Genomic DNA, 20,536 nt, shown 5'->3' with positions numbered 1-20,536 from the left:
TTTTTTAAACTGGGTGGCACAATTTAATGTTGACTTTTTAAATATCTCGCAGCATCAGTTTTCACGGCCACTTCCAGACTCTTGGTTTTTAGCGCCCACACACAGCCTTGGAACGGCTCTTTTTCTACTGCAGTTAAAAAGAGAAACAACATTGCCTTTAGCCGTGTCTCCGTTTCCCCCAGAGTTTCCTCAGTTAAGATAAAGAACAGCAGTGCTTTGCTGTTTTTAAAAAGGCACGACAAGGAAAACTTTTATTTTTATAGGACATTAAATCAAGTCGAATTCAGATATAATATGAGATGAAACGAGAGGAAACAGCGGAAAATAAAAGTCCCCGAGCCAGAGATAATATCTTTTTAAATCGCCTGTTTTATTTGGAAAACCCCAAAGCTCCCAGTTTACCATCAAATATTAGATTAGAATGGACATATATTTCCCGTCAATGGACTAATTGTTTCAGCTCTACAACTCCAAGCCTGCAGTGCTCAAACACTGAGAATAAACCTTTTGGTTTAGAGGTCAGCCTGGAGTTTAACATTTGAAACCAAATAGATGTGCATATTTAGACTTTGTTTTTCCCAGTGAGGCAGAAGGAGTAGATCTAGTTTTTGAGACAGTTTTTTTTTTATGTCAGGAAGGGATCTTAAAATATTAAACTGCAACTGAACTGTCAGTCAAAAATAAAAACGGGTTTCAATCATGAACTATTTGATTTAAAGAATAACTAAATAAGATTAAACACTTTACACACTGCACCTCTAAACCATGTCTGGTGGGAGTCTTCAGGCCAGACCAAAAGCAAACAGCTGTAAATGTTCAACCTCTCAGACCGAAAACAAGAGAAAGAAGCTTTAGGACGAGAGTTAAAGAGGTCGACTCTTCCTTAACCCGGTGAGCGAGCTGTTGAGCAACCAGCAGTTGGCAGGGCGCGTTGAATTCCTCTCTCCCTCCGACACAAACACAGAGCGAGAGAAGGATCCCCTGGAGGGTGCCAAAGCCGGTTTAAGTGACGTCACCTTGGCCTGCTCTGTTTGGGCAGGCCCTCCCCTCCTCCTTCCCTCTCTCTCTCTCTCCCTCTCTCTCTCTCTCTTCCCGGGCCTTACAGGAATTCCCCTCCTCGTCACATTAATGTGAGGAAACCGCTGGCAACGCCCTCCGCGCCGCTGCAGAGCCACAGCTGATAGGGCGGAAACACACAGGCTTGTGACTGGTTGTAGTGTTGACACAGGAGTGTGTGTGTATGTGTATGTCTTGCTCCACTTGCCTTTTGTTCCCCTGAAAACAAAAGGAGCTCCTGAAGTGTTTACTCCATGAAAACATCAGCCGGGACCCGGGTAAGACGTGAACATGTTGTCCTTCAGACGGTTGTGAAACACCTAAAGAAACAAGTTCACACAGAGATCCTGCATTATTTGGTGTTACAGAGTATAGCTGAATGGGATTGTGTAATGTGTCACTGGTGAGATTGGGGTCAGGTGTGTGTGTGTGTGTGTGTGTGTGTGTGTGTGTGTGTGTGTGTGTGTGTGTGTGTGTGTGTGTGTGTGTGTGTGTGTGTGTGTGTGTGTGTGTGTGTGTGTGTGTGTGTGTGTGTGTGTGTGTGTGTGTGAAGCTGCAGTGTTGTTGTTTTTGACTAAGCCTCCAAAAGCGGTCGTCCACGGCAACATCTCGGCTCTCGTCAAAGTGAAAGACGCAGACAGGAAGCAGTCAGTAGGCTGTCAGTCAAGCGTGGCGCCACGGTAACCAACAACAAGTGGGCAGAGAGGGAAGGTCGAGCCTATGGTATGTTTTCGGTATGTTTTTCAAAAGGGTTTTTCTTTAGCTGTTAAGAACAGATCCTTCCACTGAAGGCAGCTCTGCTTTCACTTTTGATGGACAGACGCGGTGGGACGCCAGGCTGCTCTGTGGGAAACAGACTGATATGTGAGTCTGTGCATTCATCTGTGGTGAAGTTTGGTATTTATCACTGTTAATTGTTACTTCAAAAATATTGAGTGGCTTACAAACGTATGTTGGACAAAAGTCTTATCTATAAAGGGCTTAGCTTTTGTGCATAGAAGCATGGCAACTGTCGGGCAAAGTTTGTATTTTTTAACCTATTTATTTACAGCAGTTTCTCTATGGGCTTAAAATTGCATTAATAAAATGTCTGAATTATTGGATTAATTGTTTGCAATAAAAAGGGAAATAGTTCATACTGCATGATGACTTCTTTATTGTGAATTCCTGCAGACGGTTGGCTTAGCTAAGCACAAAGACTAGAAACAGAGGGAATGAGCTAGCACGTCTGTAAGTAAGCCAGCCTGTCAACACCTCTAAAGCTCAATAATTAACTTGTCATCATGTCTTGTTTGTACAAAAAAACAGAAACAAAGACAGTGTGCCATTCTGTTCTGAAAGCTTTAAGGAACATTAAATAAAGTTAAACATATTAACAGTAATATATATATATTTTTTAAATCAGTCTACTTCTACATACAAAGCCCACTGTGAAGATTTAGTTATTGCACTGAAATTAATAAAACGTGCTTCCTGTCCCGCGAGGCCCCGTTGAGGCGCCGTTTGACGACACACCGGCCGTCAGTCGCTGAGGTCAGTTAGTTCTGTGTCTCAGCCTTTATAACCCAGATAGAGAGTGTGTGTGTGTGTGTGTGTGTTTGTGTGTGTGTGTATGTGGGAACTCAAGACGCTGAAGGGATGAAGTTTGACGTGCCGTGTGTTATAGCTCCTCCGAAAAAGGAAGAAGTGGGTGTTTGTGTACAGTGGAGGCCTCGCTGCTGATTCTCAATGACTGTTTCACGTCTTATCTGAAACGGTTAGGCTCAAACGCCGGCAGAAATCTCAAGTGAAAAGTTACTCTGAGGCAGTTTTGAATTTTCGTAGAGCAGAGAGGTGAGAGATGAAACCAAAAGTATTTTTCGAAGTTTTAGTCGAAGAATTTAAGATATTTATGATGACTCCTCTTTCTCAAATGGGAGGATCAGTAGTAAAAGTGAACATTTGTACTTTGAGTATCTCCATTTTCCTCTACTTTGTACTTCTGCTCCACAGCATTTATCTGACAGTTAGTTACTGGATTCTACTCACATAAAGATTTCCCATGCAAAACATATAAAGAACATTTCAAATGACCAACATAATCATTTGCATATATTTACCATTTGTGACAAGTTTTTTTTTGTCATTTAAAAAAAGAAAGATAGATTAAAGAGCAGAATCTTGTGTAGAAGAATGTGTGTTCTGCTGTAATGTCCCGTTATTGATGTAGAGACCCCTCAGACTGAATCTGTGACCCCCCGGTCAGCAGCCACTGCGAGCTGATTCTTTTGATAAAAGAGTCAAGAGATTAAATCGATAAAGGGCGACGTTGTTTGTTGCAGGTTCTACTCTTACTTTTTCTCGGGCGGCTCGTGATTTATTTGACAACATCCGAAAGAAAACCGGCTTTACAGGCTTAACACACCTTCCTTTGATTTGTGACTGCGAGGGAAGGAAGTCATTATTTATTGTTCCTTGGCTCTGTTTTGCTATGTCGTGGTCGGATTGTGGCTATTTTTTGTCTTTTTTTGGGGTCATGTTCAAATGTGTTGGGTTTTTAAAAAGATGTAGGAGGAGATTTTCACATTCATGTTCATCTTCGACTGCACCATTAAACCCAACCATACACACACACACACACGCGCGCTTTTCTATCCACAGTAGATTTCTCGTTATATCAATTTTTCACAAGGGTGCCCACGCGCAGTCCCAATAATCAGTGGCCTCCAGTCTGCTGCTTCTTCCACCTACAGCTTCCTGCGGGGGCAGCTATACTGTACAGATACCGCACCAAACCACTGTCTTTGTGTGCGTCTGCATGCGTGCGTGCGTGTGTGTGTTTGTGTGCGCGTGCTGGAGGGAGAGAGTGATCAATATTTAATTTATTGACTATGTGTTTGCAGCTACGTCAGGGTGGAGTAAACATGTCTTCTGATTATTATTAGTTATGTGGGAAACTCGCAGCACAAGTCGATCCACATAACTGTGTTGTTCATCGTGTGTGTGTGTGTGTGTGTGTGTTTGTTTGTTTGTTTGTTGCTCTGTGTATATGATCCAGCGTCTCTCCCACTTTCTACAGTCATACATTATTAAACACTGCCTACACAAAGCTGCTAGTTGATGCTGTATTTTTATTTGTTTAACTCCTACCTGCCCTGGCTCCATCATTTCCATTCAGCATTCACAGAACTCGCTCCCTCCCCCGGCGCCGTGCTTAGCAGTCAGAAGCGGTTGCACAGACTTTGCCTGAATGCCTTGTTTTTCGATTCTTCCTGCGTTCCTTTTTGCTATTTCTCTGCGTTAAGATCATTTCAAATGTTTGATTGTCGTGTGTCTATGATACCGTAGTTTCATATACTGTATTTGCCATAGTTTTTTAACGCTTTTGTAGCACTTTTTAAAGAGTGGGTGATGTATTGTTACTTTCGGTATATCCCAAGATCTCTGGTTAATGCTAATGGAATTTTCTTTATCAAACTTGCTGAAAATGGATTCCTTAATTTGCTTGAAACACTACTGTGAACACATTTCAGTCGAGCTACTGTATATCTGCAGCCTAACACCATCACCTCTGTTGCCATGTATCAAGTTCACACCCTTCTCTCTATCTCTTTCCTTTTTGTGTCGATTAAATTTGATAGAATGCGCCAATGCAGCTCCCAGTCCAGCTACAATACTGTTAGGATTGGGGAGGGGTAAGGAAGTGACTTTGCGATCCCCCTGTAAGCTAAGCTGATGATGACAGACCGCAGGGAAATGGGACACTCTGGGTTTTGGAGGGGGGATTCCTCTGCTCTGCATCACTGTCTGTTTATGATTACCGTACTTCCCGTAACACTCTCTCTCTCTCTCTCTCTGTGCGTATCTCAGGCTCATCTCTTGCTCTCCCTCGAAGCTGTCCGTGACTTTCCTTTGTCCGTGATTTTCTTTGTTCGGGCGTGTCCACTAACGATAAAGAATGTGTCGGTTGCTGACAGTAACTCTTACAGTGGCTTATTGCGCGGGTCAGCTGCTGAGCACTGCAGAATTATGCTGCGTCTCCTCCGCAGGCCACAGAGAGAACGCTGGGATAAGATCAACAGACTTCCCCTTAAAGGTGATAGGGAATTCTGCAAACGCATTGCCCAGCAGTTGTTGTGACTTGTTGTGTGTATTACAAGAAGGAGAAGTCTTTGTTTATTTAAAGAGTAATTGTCACATGAAGCATGATTGCATTTTTTTTTCAGTGAGTGATACTGATTCAGTTTCACTGTGAAAAGAAACTAAATATGGTTGCTATTATATGTTATAAAATGATAAATAAATAATGTAAAACATGCCTCGGGATTAATCTGCAAAATACTAACTAATAATGTCTAGTATCAATTAACCCTTCTTGTTTCTAGAATGTCAGAAAATGGTTAAAAAAAAATGTAACCTCAAATGTCACTTATAACATTCCGAATTATATTTGTCCAATAAAAAATTCAAATGATGAATATATTTAAATAACCACTTAATAGGACAAGAAAAGCAAAACATCCTAACAATATTGGAGCTGGAACAATAGAATTGTTCTATTTTGTCTGAAAAACAAAAAACTTAAACAATCAATTCATCTGCTCATCATTTCAGCTGTATATTTAGGTTTCGCGTTCTGTTTCTCTTTAACCGAAAATGTCGGAAATGATTGATTTAAGAATGCATCAGCCAGAGTGAAGGTGTGTGTGTGTGTGTGTGCGTGTGCGTGTGCGTGTGCGTGCGTGCGTGTGTGTGTGTGTGTGTGTGTGTGTGTGTGTGTGTGTGTGTGTGTGTGTGTGTGTGTGTGTGTGTGTGTGTGTGTGTGTGTGTGTGTGTGTGTGTGTGTGTGTGTGTGTGTGTGTGTGTGTGTGTGTGTGTGTGTGTGTGTGTGTGTGTGTGTGTGCTCTGTTTGAAGGTGCCGGTGCTGTTTGGGCTGTGATAGCCATGTTGTAGGATAGGGAAAAAGTAAGTAAGTATGTTTTTGTCTTATCTTAAATTCTACAATAAGGTTAAAAGTGGACGTCATCATTGAAATCGATGGACAACCAGAAAGCAAACAAGAGTGCGTGCAAACAGCCGAGCGTGTACAGCAGGAGCTAGTGGAGGTGCTCCAGTTACATAATCTCCGTCTCCCTCCCGCACAGTGACAGGGAAGAAGGAGGCAGCTGCCAACTCCCATCTCGTCATCTCCAGCCTGCTGAGGCATCTCTCTCCTCCGTCTCTCCTCCGCTCTCTCTCTCTCCTAACACAGCCTTGGTTTTGTTTGCTACACTGTGCGCTCCACATCCAGTTGGCAGTGCACCCAGACATCAACCTGATATCTCCCAAACATCAGAACACAGTCCTAGTGGCCTGGATGGATCATACTGTTGATTAAATCATTTCACACAAACAGAGAGTGAGAGGCTCCGCTTGATCCTTAATAACAGGCAAATTACTTCAACCTTTAACACTTAAGCCATTTGACCTTATACAATAATAAATATATAAAGTGACTCACTGTAAACTTCACTTGCCGCTGCAGCATTTGCATATTCACTGCTGGTAGACGCCCCTCTCCCACACACACACAAACACACACACACACACACACACACACACACTGTGGTCAACGGGCATTGTTCAGGCTTGTTACTGGTAAACTGTTGTAGTGTGGCGCATACTGATGACACGTCAACCCTAACAGATTTGCATCACCAGCTTTTTTCCAACATACTGTAAATCTGTGAGGCTAGCAGGAGGAGACGTCGGAGCCAAGCTGTCGGGGCCAATGTCAAACATGTGAGCAGCATACATATGGACTCCATGCAAAGCTGCCACTATAATTTGATGGCCGCCATGTGGCATGTTGAGGCCCAGCGGGGCAGACTGTTGAGCAAAATATGAACGTGTTACGAGCTGGCGGCGAGCGGACGAGGGTGTGTGGAGCCTGGTGGTTATTTGTCAGCCAACAGACAGAGGGGGGAGTGCCAGGGAGATGCAGCTGCTCCTTGTTGGTTGAAGAGTCCTCTTTGCTGTAATGTAATATTGTTATTTATTAGGCAGGCAGGGGTCTAGTTGTACACCCATGTTTGGTTTATTGGGTCCATTTTCAAAGGCAAACTGGCGCTACAGCTCATTAGCATCTGTTTGTGTCAACGCTCACGTCTTGACTGATAATTGTCTGTCACACTCGTTAATGGAGTTGAGATGAGATGGGCTTCCCCTCCTACTGAGCAGCCCCCCCTGGGCCCTGGCCTTAGCGGATGGGTTGTACATTCACATCAGGTGGGCTTTTGAATTCCAAAGCACGCACGTTTTCTGTGTCGTGAGTCCCGTGACGTCACGTTGCCCCCGTGGGCGCAAATAATCCCATTTCCCACTCAACCTCGGCAGAGAGAGGAGTGGGATGGAAGATGCACAGAGAGGGAGGGAGGGGGGCATTAAAGATTTGTGGTTGTCATGACAGCGACCAGTGAGGAGACTGACTCCCTCGCCCACAAACTCACTGCCTAATAGACATGTGCCCGGCCCCTCCCAGCCTGATCCTCGCGTGGGCTACCCTTAGAAATCACGTGGCAAAGATCAAAGATCACAATCGGCCACCTTGAAACTAAGGGCGAATCTCCATCTGCATTTCACTGACGTCCTGATGTGTAAGCATATTAAGAGAGAGAGATGTCGCAGCCCTGTATGGGGAGAGTTATGAGAGGGCGTCAGGTAGATAAAGGATGGGCTACACAAGACAAAGAGCACATTTATTTAACAGTGTGTCATACTTACCAGCCGTACATCAATCTCTTTTGTGATTAGACTAAGATGCAATAACTGGTTTAACTTACATTAGAAGAATGTATTGACTCATACTCTTCTGAATTATTGAAGACAGGCAGCTACTGTGTTTTGCCTACTTAAGCCAACAGCCTCAAGTGGTCCATTGTGTTTTGCAAAAATAAAAATGTTGTCACTTATTGTTCAGAGGGAGCTTTAACAAAAAAAAATGGAATTAATAAAATACAGTGACTGAAGTTTTAACACTTCACTTTTCTTAAGTAAGAGTTTGAGTGACATTATGACTTTAATTTTTTACCATTTAACTTTTTATTGGTGATAATGTACAAGACGGGAAAAATATGTGCAAACAAATAACAACATTAAACAGCGACAAGGGAAATGTAGTGGTACAAAATATGTACAATGTATTTTCTACTGTTATGTTTAAGACACGTTTAAACAGTTAGGAGCTTCAGTATAAGTAGGGCCTATTTGTGTTTAGTCCCTTCAGACTGAGTTTTTTCTCAATGCCCTTAAATTTGGAGGTCATGTTCCTCGACGTGCTCTGGTTTTCATCACCGGCAAAACGCAACACTTGTGTACATTCCTTTTATTGTTGTTCCCCGTGGTTACAGGACAATTACACACATTTCAAATGAAGTATGCAGTCATCACCCGGACCTCCTCAGCAATCCCAACTGCCATAATGAGGGAAATATGAACGACCCTATAATCATTCCCTGCTGTCTTTAAAAACTTGGGCACCGTGTATGGAATATTCTTTGTCCTTTTTTGAGAGTTGCGCTGCCTTGTCCCTTTCCACTCAATTATGCGGGTGCTTCCTGTTCTTTTCCATGCTACGGAGCCTTACTTCATGGGTGTCATTCAGCATGAGAAGTCTTGTTTGTGGCTTGTTATGTAAGACGTGCAATCTGATCTATAGTAGCTTATACACTCACAAAACCGCTAATAAGATTTTTGTTGGGCAGTAATCACTTGTGCCTCGGTTTGGCGTTGCGGTCTAAATACAAGACATATGTATGAGAGCTGTGCAAACAATGAAGCCTATGGGAGCAAAAAAACATACCTCCAAATCTTCTAACCACTAAAATAAGCATTTATTATCTAAAATTGGTTTGCAATAACATAGACGTTGACTTGAGGAAGCCATGAGGTTTAGCTGTGGTGAGAAGGGAAGCTTTGGGATCCTCTCTGTTTGGAGAAACACCAGGCCAGTGTCTGTATGAGGAATACACATTTCTTTAGCGGTCGGCGAGGGTGTTCATATGGTTTGTATGTAAATGGGGATGGGTACCAAACATTGCGTTTTAACTGGCACTAGTTTAATCCTAAAAAAATAATTATAATAACATTTAAAAAATTTAAATAATGAAATCCTAAAAAATCGTAACGATACACCTCCCTATGTGTGAATAGACCAGAAACTCAAACGCATACCTCTCTCCACTCTCAGTCTGCCTTTCTGTCAAAGACATGCACGTAAACAAACGCTCTGCCCTTTCCTCCTGAGCCTCGGTTGCTGTGTTTCTGCTGGCAGGGTGCCTTTGTTTTGCTCCACGGCAGCACAGGGGTGGGGACGTATTATGTAATCTGTGGCGTGTGCCTGGCATATACAGAGGAACTGTGGGAGAGAGGGGGAGATGGAGAGAGAGAGAGAGAGGAAGATGGAGAAGGGTGTGACTTTAGTAACACACACAAGCACACATATGATGACATAATCTATTGACCTCTTCGGTGGCCCGCTCGGTTCCACCCCTCCATTGAGTTTTCCCGGCATCGCTCTGTGATTTTGGGAACCACCGGAGAACATCCTCTTTCACCCTCCATTAGCGTTTGTGCAATCTAGGACAAAGTTGTTACTGTTGGTCCTCAAGGACGCGTCTCGCAGTCCAATGTCATGTGCAGAAGCCACAGAGGGTAAATCATTTTTTATCAGGTTTCCCTTGTCATGGGAGGCAGAAACCATCTCCCACTGTGGCATGTAGAAGAATAAAAAAAAATAAGAAAAATTATTAAACAAGCAGATTAGTTCAAATTAATTTTCATGTAGTTTTTAATGCATTGCACACTACATGCATAATTTGCTCCCAGAAAGAATTATAACAATTAATAAAAAAAACATTGGGGGGGAGAAAATGTTTTCTCAGAATAATAAAAAAATGTAAAAATCTGAAGTTTGCACTGTAAATATTTCTAAACACAATTGTATCTGTTTTAACAAAAAAGTTGAAAAAAAAGTTGATTGTTTTCAATATTTAAAACTATTAAGCATTGGGTACACAGCCATGTTGTACACACTCTTGCCTCTGCAGCAGCATGAAAAGACAGGGAGGGTTTACCTCGTCTCTCTCCCTCTATTCAAATGTGTTTACGCAGTTGCCGCCACATTGAACCGGCGTATATAATTTATATTGATTACAGTAACGCACCGTGTGCACTGTGTCACCTCCCACACATCCATACGGTTCACACAGAGGCAGTTTCTTCACCTGCTGCATTGTGGGTGAAGATTGTGAGGTATAGAAGACCTGAGTGGAATGAATTTGTCTTCCCCGAGGGGTCTTAATGGTATTTGAATATGATAATTAATCTGTGGGTTAGCGCTCGCTCTGTGATAATGAGAATGAACCCACCGTATTGACCTGTTTGCAAACATAACATGTTTATCATGCATGCTGTTATTTCTTAAAGTGTGTGTGTGTGTGTGTGTGTGTGTGTGTGTGTGTGTGTGTGTGTGTGTGTGTGTGTGTGTGTGTGTGTGTGTGTGTGTGTGTGTGTGTGTGTGTGTGTGTGTGTGTGTGTGTGTGTGTGTGTGTGTGTGTGTGTGTGTGTGTGTGTGTGTGTGTGTGTGTGTGTGTGTGTGTGTGTGTGTGTGTGTGTGTGTGTGTGTGTGTGTGTGCATGCACAGGCTTGCCCCCTCCTTGATTACAGTAGTTTCCATAATGGAATAGTGTGCACTCTCTCTCAGCTATGGAAGAATATCTGTTTTTCATTTGAAAGACCTTCATCCTGCTACAGCCGTGTGGGAAGCATCAGCAGTATCATTAGTTACGTTCTGCGCAGCCTTCACTGTGGAGCAAGAGTCTTTGTGCATCTGTGCAACACTGCTCTCTTTGCTGAAAATGGTTTCTGTTCTTGTCTTGCAGATAAAATTGAAGAGGCACAAAAGGAGTTTAAAGAACCAAAAGGCACACAGAAAGGTAAGGGATCATTTATGAAGACTTTGAATGAAAGGTGAATACTTACTTTTTTTCTTTTCACAAGAAATGTGTGAAAGGCTTTCTACGTGTTTGTTTCTGTACAATGTTTTCCTTATTCTTATGATTAAACCTGAGATAGTTTTTTTTCACTAAAAGCACAGAATAAATTGCATTCACTTATAACATTAAGCTGATTAAGTGATGCAAAAAGTATATACAAGTTTTGTATAGTGTGTTAATCGCTGCAGTATTGGTGTGTCAGAATTTTCTTTTAATAATGTGTAATTGAATTGAACTCCATTTTATATTTATATATTTCATGTCCTCTAAAGAATGATTTATTCACATGTAATTAGAGTTAATAATATTTGATTACTAGTTATTCAGGGGCCAGGGTTTTGCAGCAGCCTCACACTTAATGTAAATGTAATGTGAAAGTAATTTCATCTTCTGCATCAAATATATACACACAGTAAACTTTCCATATAGGGAACGCCTTGCAATGCAGTAATGCCATTATTACACACACAGAGAATATTTTTCTCCAATTAAGTGGCTTCTTATGTAACAACATTCAAACAGAAAAGCCAGTTTGTTTAAACCAAAAGAGCTTCATGGTCTCTGTTTAGGCTATGCCTGAGATTTAAACCGCTCAGCTTACTTCATTATTGCAACATTTTCCTTTTTAAAAGAAAAAAACACCAGCTTATTTGCAGGACATGCAAGCTTTGATTGTATCATCGGCACGGTAATTGAGACTGGATGGACACGCTTAATAACAAGAGTACAAAGAAGAAGATCTCAATGTCCCTCCCACAGAACAGCAGCTACTGTGTACGTGCCTGGTAGTCAAAGGATAATCCATTTGAACTTTAAGAAGCTCACTCTTCATCATTAAGGCAAGGTCTTTATGCTTTGTTAGGAAGCACATGGTTCATAATCAAATAATTAGAGAATTGTGAAAAGTTTGACCATTAAGAGAAGAGAAAAATTATCTTAACTACTGGTCAACCAAATCTGCTAATTGGATACATTCTATATTTATCTGAATAGCCTAAACAGCTTTTGGAAAAAAATTAAGTTACAACTGAAAACAGACTGTGACTTGGTTGTTTGTTTATGAAATACTTTTTCACAATGGAAAAGTTGTGGTGAAGTCATGGAATCTCTTTTGCAGACTTGTCCTAGTAGTAGGAACAAATCCTTTTTTTAATGCGTTTCAGCAACAGTTTAAACAAGCGTGTTTCTTTGTTAAGGCTTCTTTTAAAAGCTAGTTGTGAAAAATCCCAGTGTTTACTGGGAGAGCACATTTGTTGTGTGCTGCTTTAAATGCTAATTAGTTGCATGTTTTCGTGGAGAAGGGATTAACTTATGTAATGACAGAGGCGTTCCTCAATCTAATTATGTGAGAGGACTTAAAGGAACCCTGACCTCATCTTGGGAAATACCTACACAAGCCAGGAAACTGTGACAGGGCACTGCTAATCTTACGCAACATGTTCTTAAAAACACTTGCCTGAATGACTATTGCAGGGTCAACAAGAAAAATTACGGGACACCATGCTATGGGTGCGCCCTTTTACAGCAACAGTGTGGCTTGATTATAGGAATGCAGTTTCTCTTAACTCTCTCAGATTTGTTTATTACATTGATCAGCCGAGCCTACATACAAAGACAATCTAGAAGGAAGAGAGAGAAAAACATTGTGTACTTATGTAATGATGCGTGGGCCTCAGTGGTATTAGTCACACAGCAAATAAATAAAACTATGGTAGACATGTCTCAATTATAGATCACATTCCAATACAATCTGAACAAAATAAGTTATTGATTGGCTCTATAACAACACAATTGAAATACATTTTAGTTTTATTATTTCAGTCTGAAAGTAGTCTAAAACCCTAATGCTCCCCAGGGTTTGGACAGTTTATACTACACATAGTAATTAATAGCCATAGTCAAGTTTTTACATTCGTGACAAGTAAAAAATGTGTGTTCTACATGTGTAATGATAGTTCAGATTCAGATTCAGAAAACTTTATTGTCTGTCGTAACAGAAAATCGTCTATGATGTGGCTCGACATACAAACACGATAATGTAATGATAGGCATTCATACAACAGCATTGATTTCTGAGAGCACACACAGTGTGTATAGATCTTAAAACAAGTATAAATATTAAAAACTGTAAAAATAACAAGATAAAAGCTGTGTATATGTGCAAAGTGTAAAGTGAAAGTGCGTCAGGGTTTGTCCATTGTTCATTGTTTGTTTAGGCTGTTTATGGCAATGGGTATGAATGAGTTTTTGTGTATGTTTTTGCTTGATAGGGGTACTCTATATATGTTCAAAGAAGGGTCTGAGATAATATCACATGTTGTTTATTTAGTATTGGGGAGAAAACCTGTTTTCTTAGGTTTTCTTCTACATGCTAAATGGTTGATGTAAATACTTCACTGAAAAATTCAAAAAAGTATTACTAAGGTTTATATTATTTGCTTATCAAAAGATAAAACACAAGACCAATTTGTTGTATAACATGCAATGATAATACAATCTAATCTAATCTAAAAACCAAGTGCCATAGCTTTGGGTGTTGGTGGGTTATCTCTTCTCCACCATCGTAGTAATTTCGAAATGCTCGCTATTTTTAAAGCAAATGTCTAAAAATCAGATCTGTTTTAAAAGTTTTTACTTAAGTCTCATTCCTTTCTTAGGCCAATAAGGACATGGGAACAATTCAACACAGTAAAAGGAGTGTATTTTCTCAGAAAGGGTATTTTGAGCTGGGGAAGGTTTGTGGGGGAAATTGTGTTATTGTACCAACTCTGTTTTTCTGTGTCTTTCTACATAGGGACATCTGAAAGTAGTCGAAGAAATGCAGATACTATAAAAGGCCTGAAGAGGAAAAAGGTTGTTGCAGAGAATCGGTTAGAGAAAAGTCCAAAATCTCCAGTGAAGAAACCCCTGCAGGTGAAAACATCTGAAACTGCACTTCACAGAGTAACGTCCAAGGAAACTACATCTTATTGCTCCCCCTCCAACAGACCTTCCCACAATTCCTCACCACCACCCAGTGGGAATACAGATCCACATTATGCCCAACCAGTTGCAGCATCCCCTCACAAGGGGTCATCTTCCACGAATACTGAAGGGCTGAAGCAGGAAGAAACGTCCTCTCGACCACCATCACTTCAGCCAACTGATTGTGAGGTGGGCTCTCTGACTTCTGCTAAGGTGTCTCAGCCCAAAGACAGCAAGAGCCAAGAACCCAGCTTGGAGGGAGATCCGTACCACAGCAGTGCACCACTTGATGTTCTACTAAAGGCCATGGAGCCTGACTTTAGCACACTGGCTCATAGGAAAAACTCCCTTAATGCTCAGTCTAGTGGTGAATTAACAACAATGCCATCTCTCCAAGTTGGTCTCCAGACCCAACCTTCCCATATGCAGACTTATTATATTGACAAACAAGGCAACTTTATTGGCATTGCTGCACCACTACAGGGAAATGTGCAGACATCTGCACAGGTTACTCCCATGCAGTCCAAACCGCATTTTATGCCTGTTGCTTCAAATCCAGAAAAACCTAGCCTGCACATAAGCTTTAGTACTGGACCATCCACTATAACTCATTCACCTGTTCCCTCAGGTTCCAATGCAGTGCCAAAAAGCCAACCCACAGTTGTGCACACATGCCAATCCATCTCAGCAAGTGTTCCCAGCACCATCCAGGTCCCAGTTACACCTGGCAGCAACCAAGTTCAGATGACCACTGTAATGAACTTTGGTTCTGAGCAGGTTTACAAGGACCAAAAGCCTAAGAAGCAAGGAAAGTATGTTTGTGAATACTGCAAACGGGCATGTGCAAAACCCAGTGTGCTTCTCAAACATATCAGGTCTCACACAGGAGAAAGACCATACCCCTGTGTTCCTTGTGGCTTCTCATTCAAAACCAAGAGCAACTTGTACAAGCACAAGAAATCACATGCTCATGCTATAAAACTGGGTCTCATTGCACGCTCCGAATCTGGAGGTGGATCTCAAGAATCTGACAAAGCCCTTGGTACACATTCAGATCCGGAGGAAAGTGGGGACAGTGATGAGGAAGGTAGCACTGCTGACTTGGACCCTGACTCATCACAGAGCAGTGTGGCAGCTTCGTCTGAAAATAGTTTACAGATTTCAGGTACAACCCAAGCAAGCCATGGGGATCCTGAATCGGCTGTGTTTGAGTCAATTAAACCAGCCTCGGGTCAGAGGGCTTACGAGCCCAAAGTGACAGCTGCACTTCCAAAAGTTGTTGTATACCCAGTTAATGTCTCCCCTCTGAGGGCAGATAGCCCAAGAGTTACAGGTGCAGCACCGGAGCAAGCTGCTGAACAACGACAACGAGAGTTCCAGACGGCCAACCTGAGATCAAGCCTCACAGTCCTGTCATCTCTTAAAGAAGTGGATGGTACAAATCTCTCACTAGATACTGTGAGTGAAGATGAAGACCATAACTGCAAGTCTCCACTATTAGGTGGACATGCTCAGCTTCAGAGGCAACAAGCAACAGACTTTTCTCTACAACAACAGGCAAAGTGTCTACTTAGCCCACGTAGTTTGGGAAGTACAGACTCTGGCTACTTTTCCCGTTCTGAAAGCGCTGACCAGGCAATGAGTCCACCCAGTCCATTTGTTAAGATAACTCCACCGTTGGACATTGACATTGCCAAGAGTATTCTTCCCAGTGCCCCTCCTGTGGTTGCCACAGTAATGCATGTAGCAACTGAGCAAAAGCCACAGACCACAGAAGGACAGATGCGTCCACCATTAGAAGCCAAAGCACTCTCTCTGGAAGAACGTATTTCAAAGTTGATATCTGATAATGAGGCTGTAGTTGACAACAAGCAGCTGGACAGTGTAAAGCCACGGAGAACATCTCTCTCAAGAAGAGGTAGCATAGACTCCCCCAAATCATACATATTTAAAGACTCTTTTCAGTTTGATCTTAAACCAATGGGAAGAAGGTCAAGTTCCAGCTCAGACATCCCTAAGTCTCCTTTCACCCCCACAGATAAATCAAAGCCAGTATTTCTTCTCTCTGTACCTTCTCAATACCCACCGATGGATTGTTTGCCAATAACAAGGAGTAACTCTATGCCTACTACACAAGGGAACTCTGCTTTTCCCGTTAATGTTGCATCCCTTCCTCACCCTTTGCGAATTTGTCAGTCATTTGATGACAAAATTAGCTTGTTTAATGATGATGTATTTTCATCAGCCCCATCAACCCCAAATCCAGGATTACATTCTCGTACCTTAGTCAGACAAGCAGCAGTGGAGGACTTTAACACAAGTGAGGGGCATGGTCTCCCTACTGTTCGATCTATGGATGAGGGATATCATGGTTCAAGCGGTTCCACAGAACTGATGCAAAGAAGCAGATCTTTTGAGCATAGTCAGGATAGAAACAGAAAGCCTCAACAGAATAAAGGAACAATGTATGAGTGTGAAACTTGCCGTAACCGGTACAGAAAGTTAGAGAATTTTGAAACTCACAAGAAATTCTATTGTTCTGAGCTTCATGGTCCAAAAAACAAGCCAGTCACTGTTAAAGAAACTGATCAAGATGTTTTTCACATGAGCATACTGCAGCCCATGGTCCCCAGACCAGCTATTGGTTCAGGTATACTTGATCAACAGACCTCAATTAGGAAAAGAAGGAAAATGAAAAGTGTTGGAGATGAGGATGATCAATCTCCTACGGACACCATTCCACCGTGCTCAGTTAGTTTCGAGCTACCAACAGTTCAGTCAAGTAGGGTTTATTCTCAGCAGAATGTAATAGTAGACATACAGCCCAAAAACAACCAGTCAAAGCCACCTCAGATTCAGCTCTTAGCAAGAGGTAATTCTTCAGAGTCTAGACTTTCGCCAATACGAGAGACCCAGATCAGCACCTCTCCTAAAGGAGAACTGCAAAGGCAAGGCAGTGGTACTTCAGTTATTAGACATACCAACTCGCTCAGCAGACCCAATTCATTCGAGACAGAATCTATTGACAGGGCTTCTCCTATTGATAGCATGGAGAAGGATCCCTTGAACAGACTAAAAACAGATGCAAATGTCTCAGCTGATAGCTACCATGAAAACATGTCCAAACTAAACAGTGCCGATTATGGAAAACAAAGCCAGGAACAATGCTCTGATGGCACAACAGAAGTGGTTGATGACAACTCTACACCTGTCCATCAATCTCGTCTGGTTCGTCAAAATAACATCCAAGTTCCTGAGATTCTGGTTACAGAAGAGCCAGACAGAGAACATGAAACACAGACTACCGAGCCAGCTGATAAAGCTGCAGATACGTTTAGCTGGCCTCAAAGAAGTGAGAGTTTGTCAAAGGTACCAGCAGAGAAACTGCCACCTAAAAAGAAAAGAATTCGTCTTGCTCAAATGGACCACTCCTCCGGTGAATCCAGTTTTGAGTCCAGCCTCTCGCGAAGCCTCAGCAGGGACAGTAGCCTTTCTCGTTGTTCCAGTATCTCAGCCTCTTTTGACAGAGATGAGCCTTTAAGATCAGAGAGTCCTTCCAGAGGGGAGTGTACCAGCAAAATTCTAGAGGCTCAAGGTTTGCCAACAGCCTTCAACACCCTTGGTGTGCCTGGAACGATGCGGCGTGCTGCGTCTGAACAGATTACTTGTACTCAACCCTCTGTAGAGATTTCCTGTGACTACCGTAGCAAGTCCTTTGACTGTGGCAGCGTATCTCCCAGCAGATCTCTGTCACCTGTTGGCCCGGCAAAAAGTGGACAAATCTCCCAAATGCCACTTATTGAAAGGAGACGGGGGCCATTAGTTCGCCAAATGTCTTTAAAGATTGGCCCAGAGAGTCAGCAAACTGTTCGGAAAGCCGTCATACCTCTAGACAAACCTCCCACTACAAATGTTAGCTCTTTAACTCAAACTAGATCCCATCAGATTCACATTGCCGGTAGGCGCCCCATGGCTCAGCCTTTTATCCTACATACTGGAGAAACACCTTTGCAAAGAAATGAGCAAATGGTGCAAAGTATTAATTTGGGTAACACAGTTCAGCAAGCTCAAGTCCATGGCCTTCCACACCCTTGGCATCAAACATCAAGGGTCCAAGTATGCCAAAAGCTTCAAAAACCACTGAGCCAGATCTTGATTTGTCGTGAAATTGTCCCAAACAAAAGAGCTGACTCTGAAGAAAAGAAATCTTTTGTGCCCAAATACCAACTGCAGTGTACCGCTCTGAGAGCAAGCCAAACATTTACATTCTCCAGCACACAGGGAACTGAGATAGCCTTGCCAGTTCTAACAATACCTGTTGCCAATCCACTTTTGAGCATGTCTAAGCCATCAGATGTACTCCAAAGTGTATTTGTTGCTCAGCCCAAGGCCACTGAGATTAAGTCACAGACTGTTGTTCTGTCAGGTGAACAGCAACGGGACATATTTGATCAGACCCAAGCAGGTGCTGTACCATTGCCACAAATCCTCATAACTCATGAGCAGATGCACCCTGCTCCCTCTCTCTCCAGTAAAAATAGCCTTTCATCCACTCACAGTGTAGACAGTGATACTCATGCTGTACCACCCGCAAAGAACGACGGGACTCAAACAGTTGGCACTCATAAACAAACTGGAGAAAGAGCATATTCTCTTGGGTCTTTACATTGCACACAGAAACTGGCATCTGTGACTCTCTGTCCGCAGCCGGAACCAACTGCATCAAGTAAACGAATGCTATCACCTGCCAACAGCTTGGACATCTACATGGAAAAGCACCAAAAACGGGCAAAGGATGAGCATGGTGTGGCCTGTCTAACTGATGGCAGGTCAGTCAATTATCTTAATTCCAAGATGTCAGAGGTTACCCGACAGCGAAAGCTAACACTTGTTAGGCAGGTCTGCACAACTGAACCAGTGGACAGTCCCATTGAAACGGAGGCCCCTCCTCTGCCACAGGTTAAAACAGATGGGGAGAAGGATCCAGAGGCCACTGACGATGTTAAGCCTATGTCACCTGACTGTACTGGGCTGGGAAAAGACACAAGCACCGTTATTCATGAGGAGGCAGGTCCTGCCCTGAATACTACACCTGAGAACCAGCGCACCTCCATGCCAGCTAGTAACACTCTAAAGCCCCAAGAGAAAGTTCAGGAACAGAGATGGACTCCTGCCAAATCTCCTATTAGGCCCTCCAGTTTCCACGGAGGTCAGGTGAAACTGACGACATCCGTGTCCGTTGTTAACACAAAAGACAGCCATCGCCTGTCGTTCCCCAGCCTAAAGACTGCCACCACATTTACTTGGTGTTTCTTGATGAAAAGGAAACCTCTTCATGTTCCACAGACTGACTTGAAGACTTCAGCATATGCTGTCTGGACAGTCAGCCCCAACAACCCTAACCCCCTTGGGTTGCCTACCAAAGTGGTCATGTCTCTGTTTGACTCCAAGCAAAGCTCCAAGAAAATACACTACACCTCGGCCATAAAAACCAGCGGGAAATCTGATATCTTGTCTTACTCAGGCAAGCTGAAAGATGTCATGCCCAAGGTAAGAACAAATTGTTTGCATATTTTTTCTTATGTTTCCCTCATATTGCTTCTTTGTTTCTTAGACCACATCATTAAATACGTCAATCACTTCTTGTTTCTGAAGGAGCCAATAATCCAGAAGTCTACATCAGCTGAAACTAGAAGAAAAGTGCTACCAGAAACTCAAGCCAGCAGCGAGTCAGACAAGGACTTGGCAACTAAAACAGAACCAAGACGGGTCAAAATATTCGATGGCGGGTAAGATTCCCGTCAATTATTACATTACAATTTGAAATTATATTTGCTTGGTTTTATTTGTTTTTCCTCTTTTCTTATGTGTCCCTCTTGCAATCCCAACAGATTCAAATCAAATGAAGAGTATGTTTATGTGCGCGGCCGTGGACGCGGTAAATACATCTGTGAAGAATGTGGGATACGCTGCAAGAAGCCCAGCATGCTGCGCAAACACATCCGCACCCACTCTGATGTCCGGCCATACCATTGTGTCCACTGCAACTTTTCCTTCAAGACAAAAGGTAATTGCTCAGTAGTTGATCAGTGTTCAAAGCAACACATCTAAAGCCAGTACTCCTTTACCTGTTCACATGTATTGTGATAGGATATGGATACTTTTATCAATGCAGTTTTTATTTTACCATAAGCCGAGAATGTCTTGATCAATTCTGTGAGTCTCAGTACTGTCACAATAATAAATATCATACAAATCACTTAAATACATAAAAATAATTTTTAATGTATGTTTACGTCTTGTTAACATATTACTTGTATTGATCCAGTTAACCAACAATAAGATTTCTCAAAATCAAATTTTTACCTTCAGAACAATTGACTTGTATTTTTCTATACTGCACCGTAAGTTGTTTTACATATGCACACTAAGGGCTACAGTATACCATTATTAATATAGTAACACAAATTTTAATACAATTATATTTGTTAATACTGATCTTA

The 20,536-nt window shown here is 42.3% G+C and overlaps 2 protein-coding genes across 3 annotated transcripts in view; both read left to right on the top strand.

The window, feature by feature from the left end:
- zc3h12ab (zinc finger CCCH-type containing 12Ab) overlaps window positions 1–20,536 on the top strand; it is a 184,661-nt gene that overhangs the window by 151,377 nt on the left and 12,748 nt on the right. The window lies entirely within an intron of this gene.
- Window positions 1–20,536, top strand: part of hivep1 (HIVEP zinc finger 1) — a 49,340-nt gene that overhangs the window by 24,584 nt on the left and 4,220 nt on the right. For both annotated transcript variants that reach the window (XM_080045939.1, XM_080045938.1), the window contains exons 3-6: window positions 10,956–11,009; window positions 13,864–19,583; window positions 19,689–19,822; window positions 19,925–20,100. In XM_080045939.1, coding sequence (XP_079902065.1) covers window positions 10,956–11,009; window positions 13,864–19,583; window positions 19,689–19,822; window positions 19,925–20,100 — 6,084 coding nt within the window. The remainder of the gene's footprint in view (window positions 1–10,955; window positions 11,010–13,863; window positions 19,584–19,688; window positions 19,823–19,924; window positions 20,101–20,536) is intronic.

The sequence above is a fragment of the Ammodytes marinus genome, assembly GCF_949987685.1.
Source record: "Ammodytes marinus genome assembly, chromosome: 17".
Classification (NCBI taxonomy): domain Eukaryota; kingdom Metazoa; phylum Chordata; class Actinopteri; order Uranoscopiformes; family Ammodytidae; genus Ammodytes; species Ammodytes marinus.
Note: the sequence above shows the minus strand (reverse complement) of the source record. Positions and strands in the feature narration are given on the sequence as shown.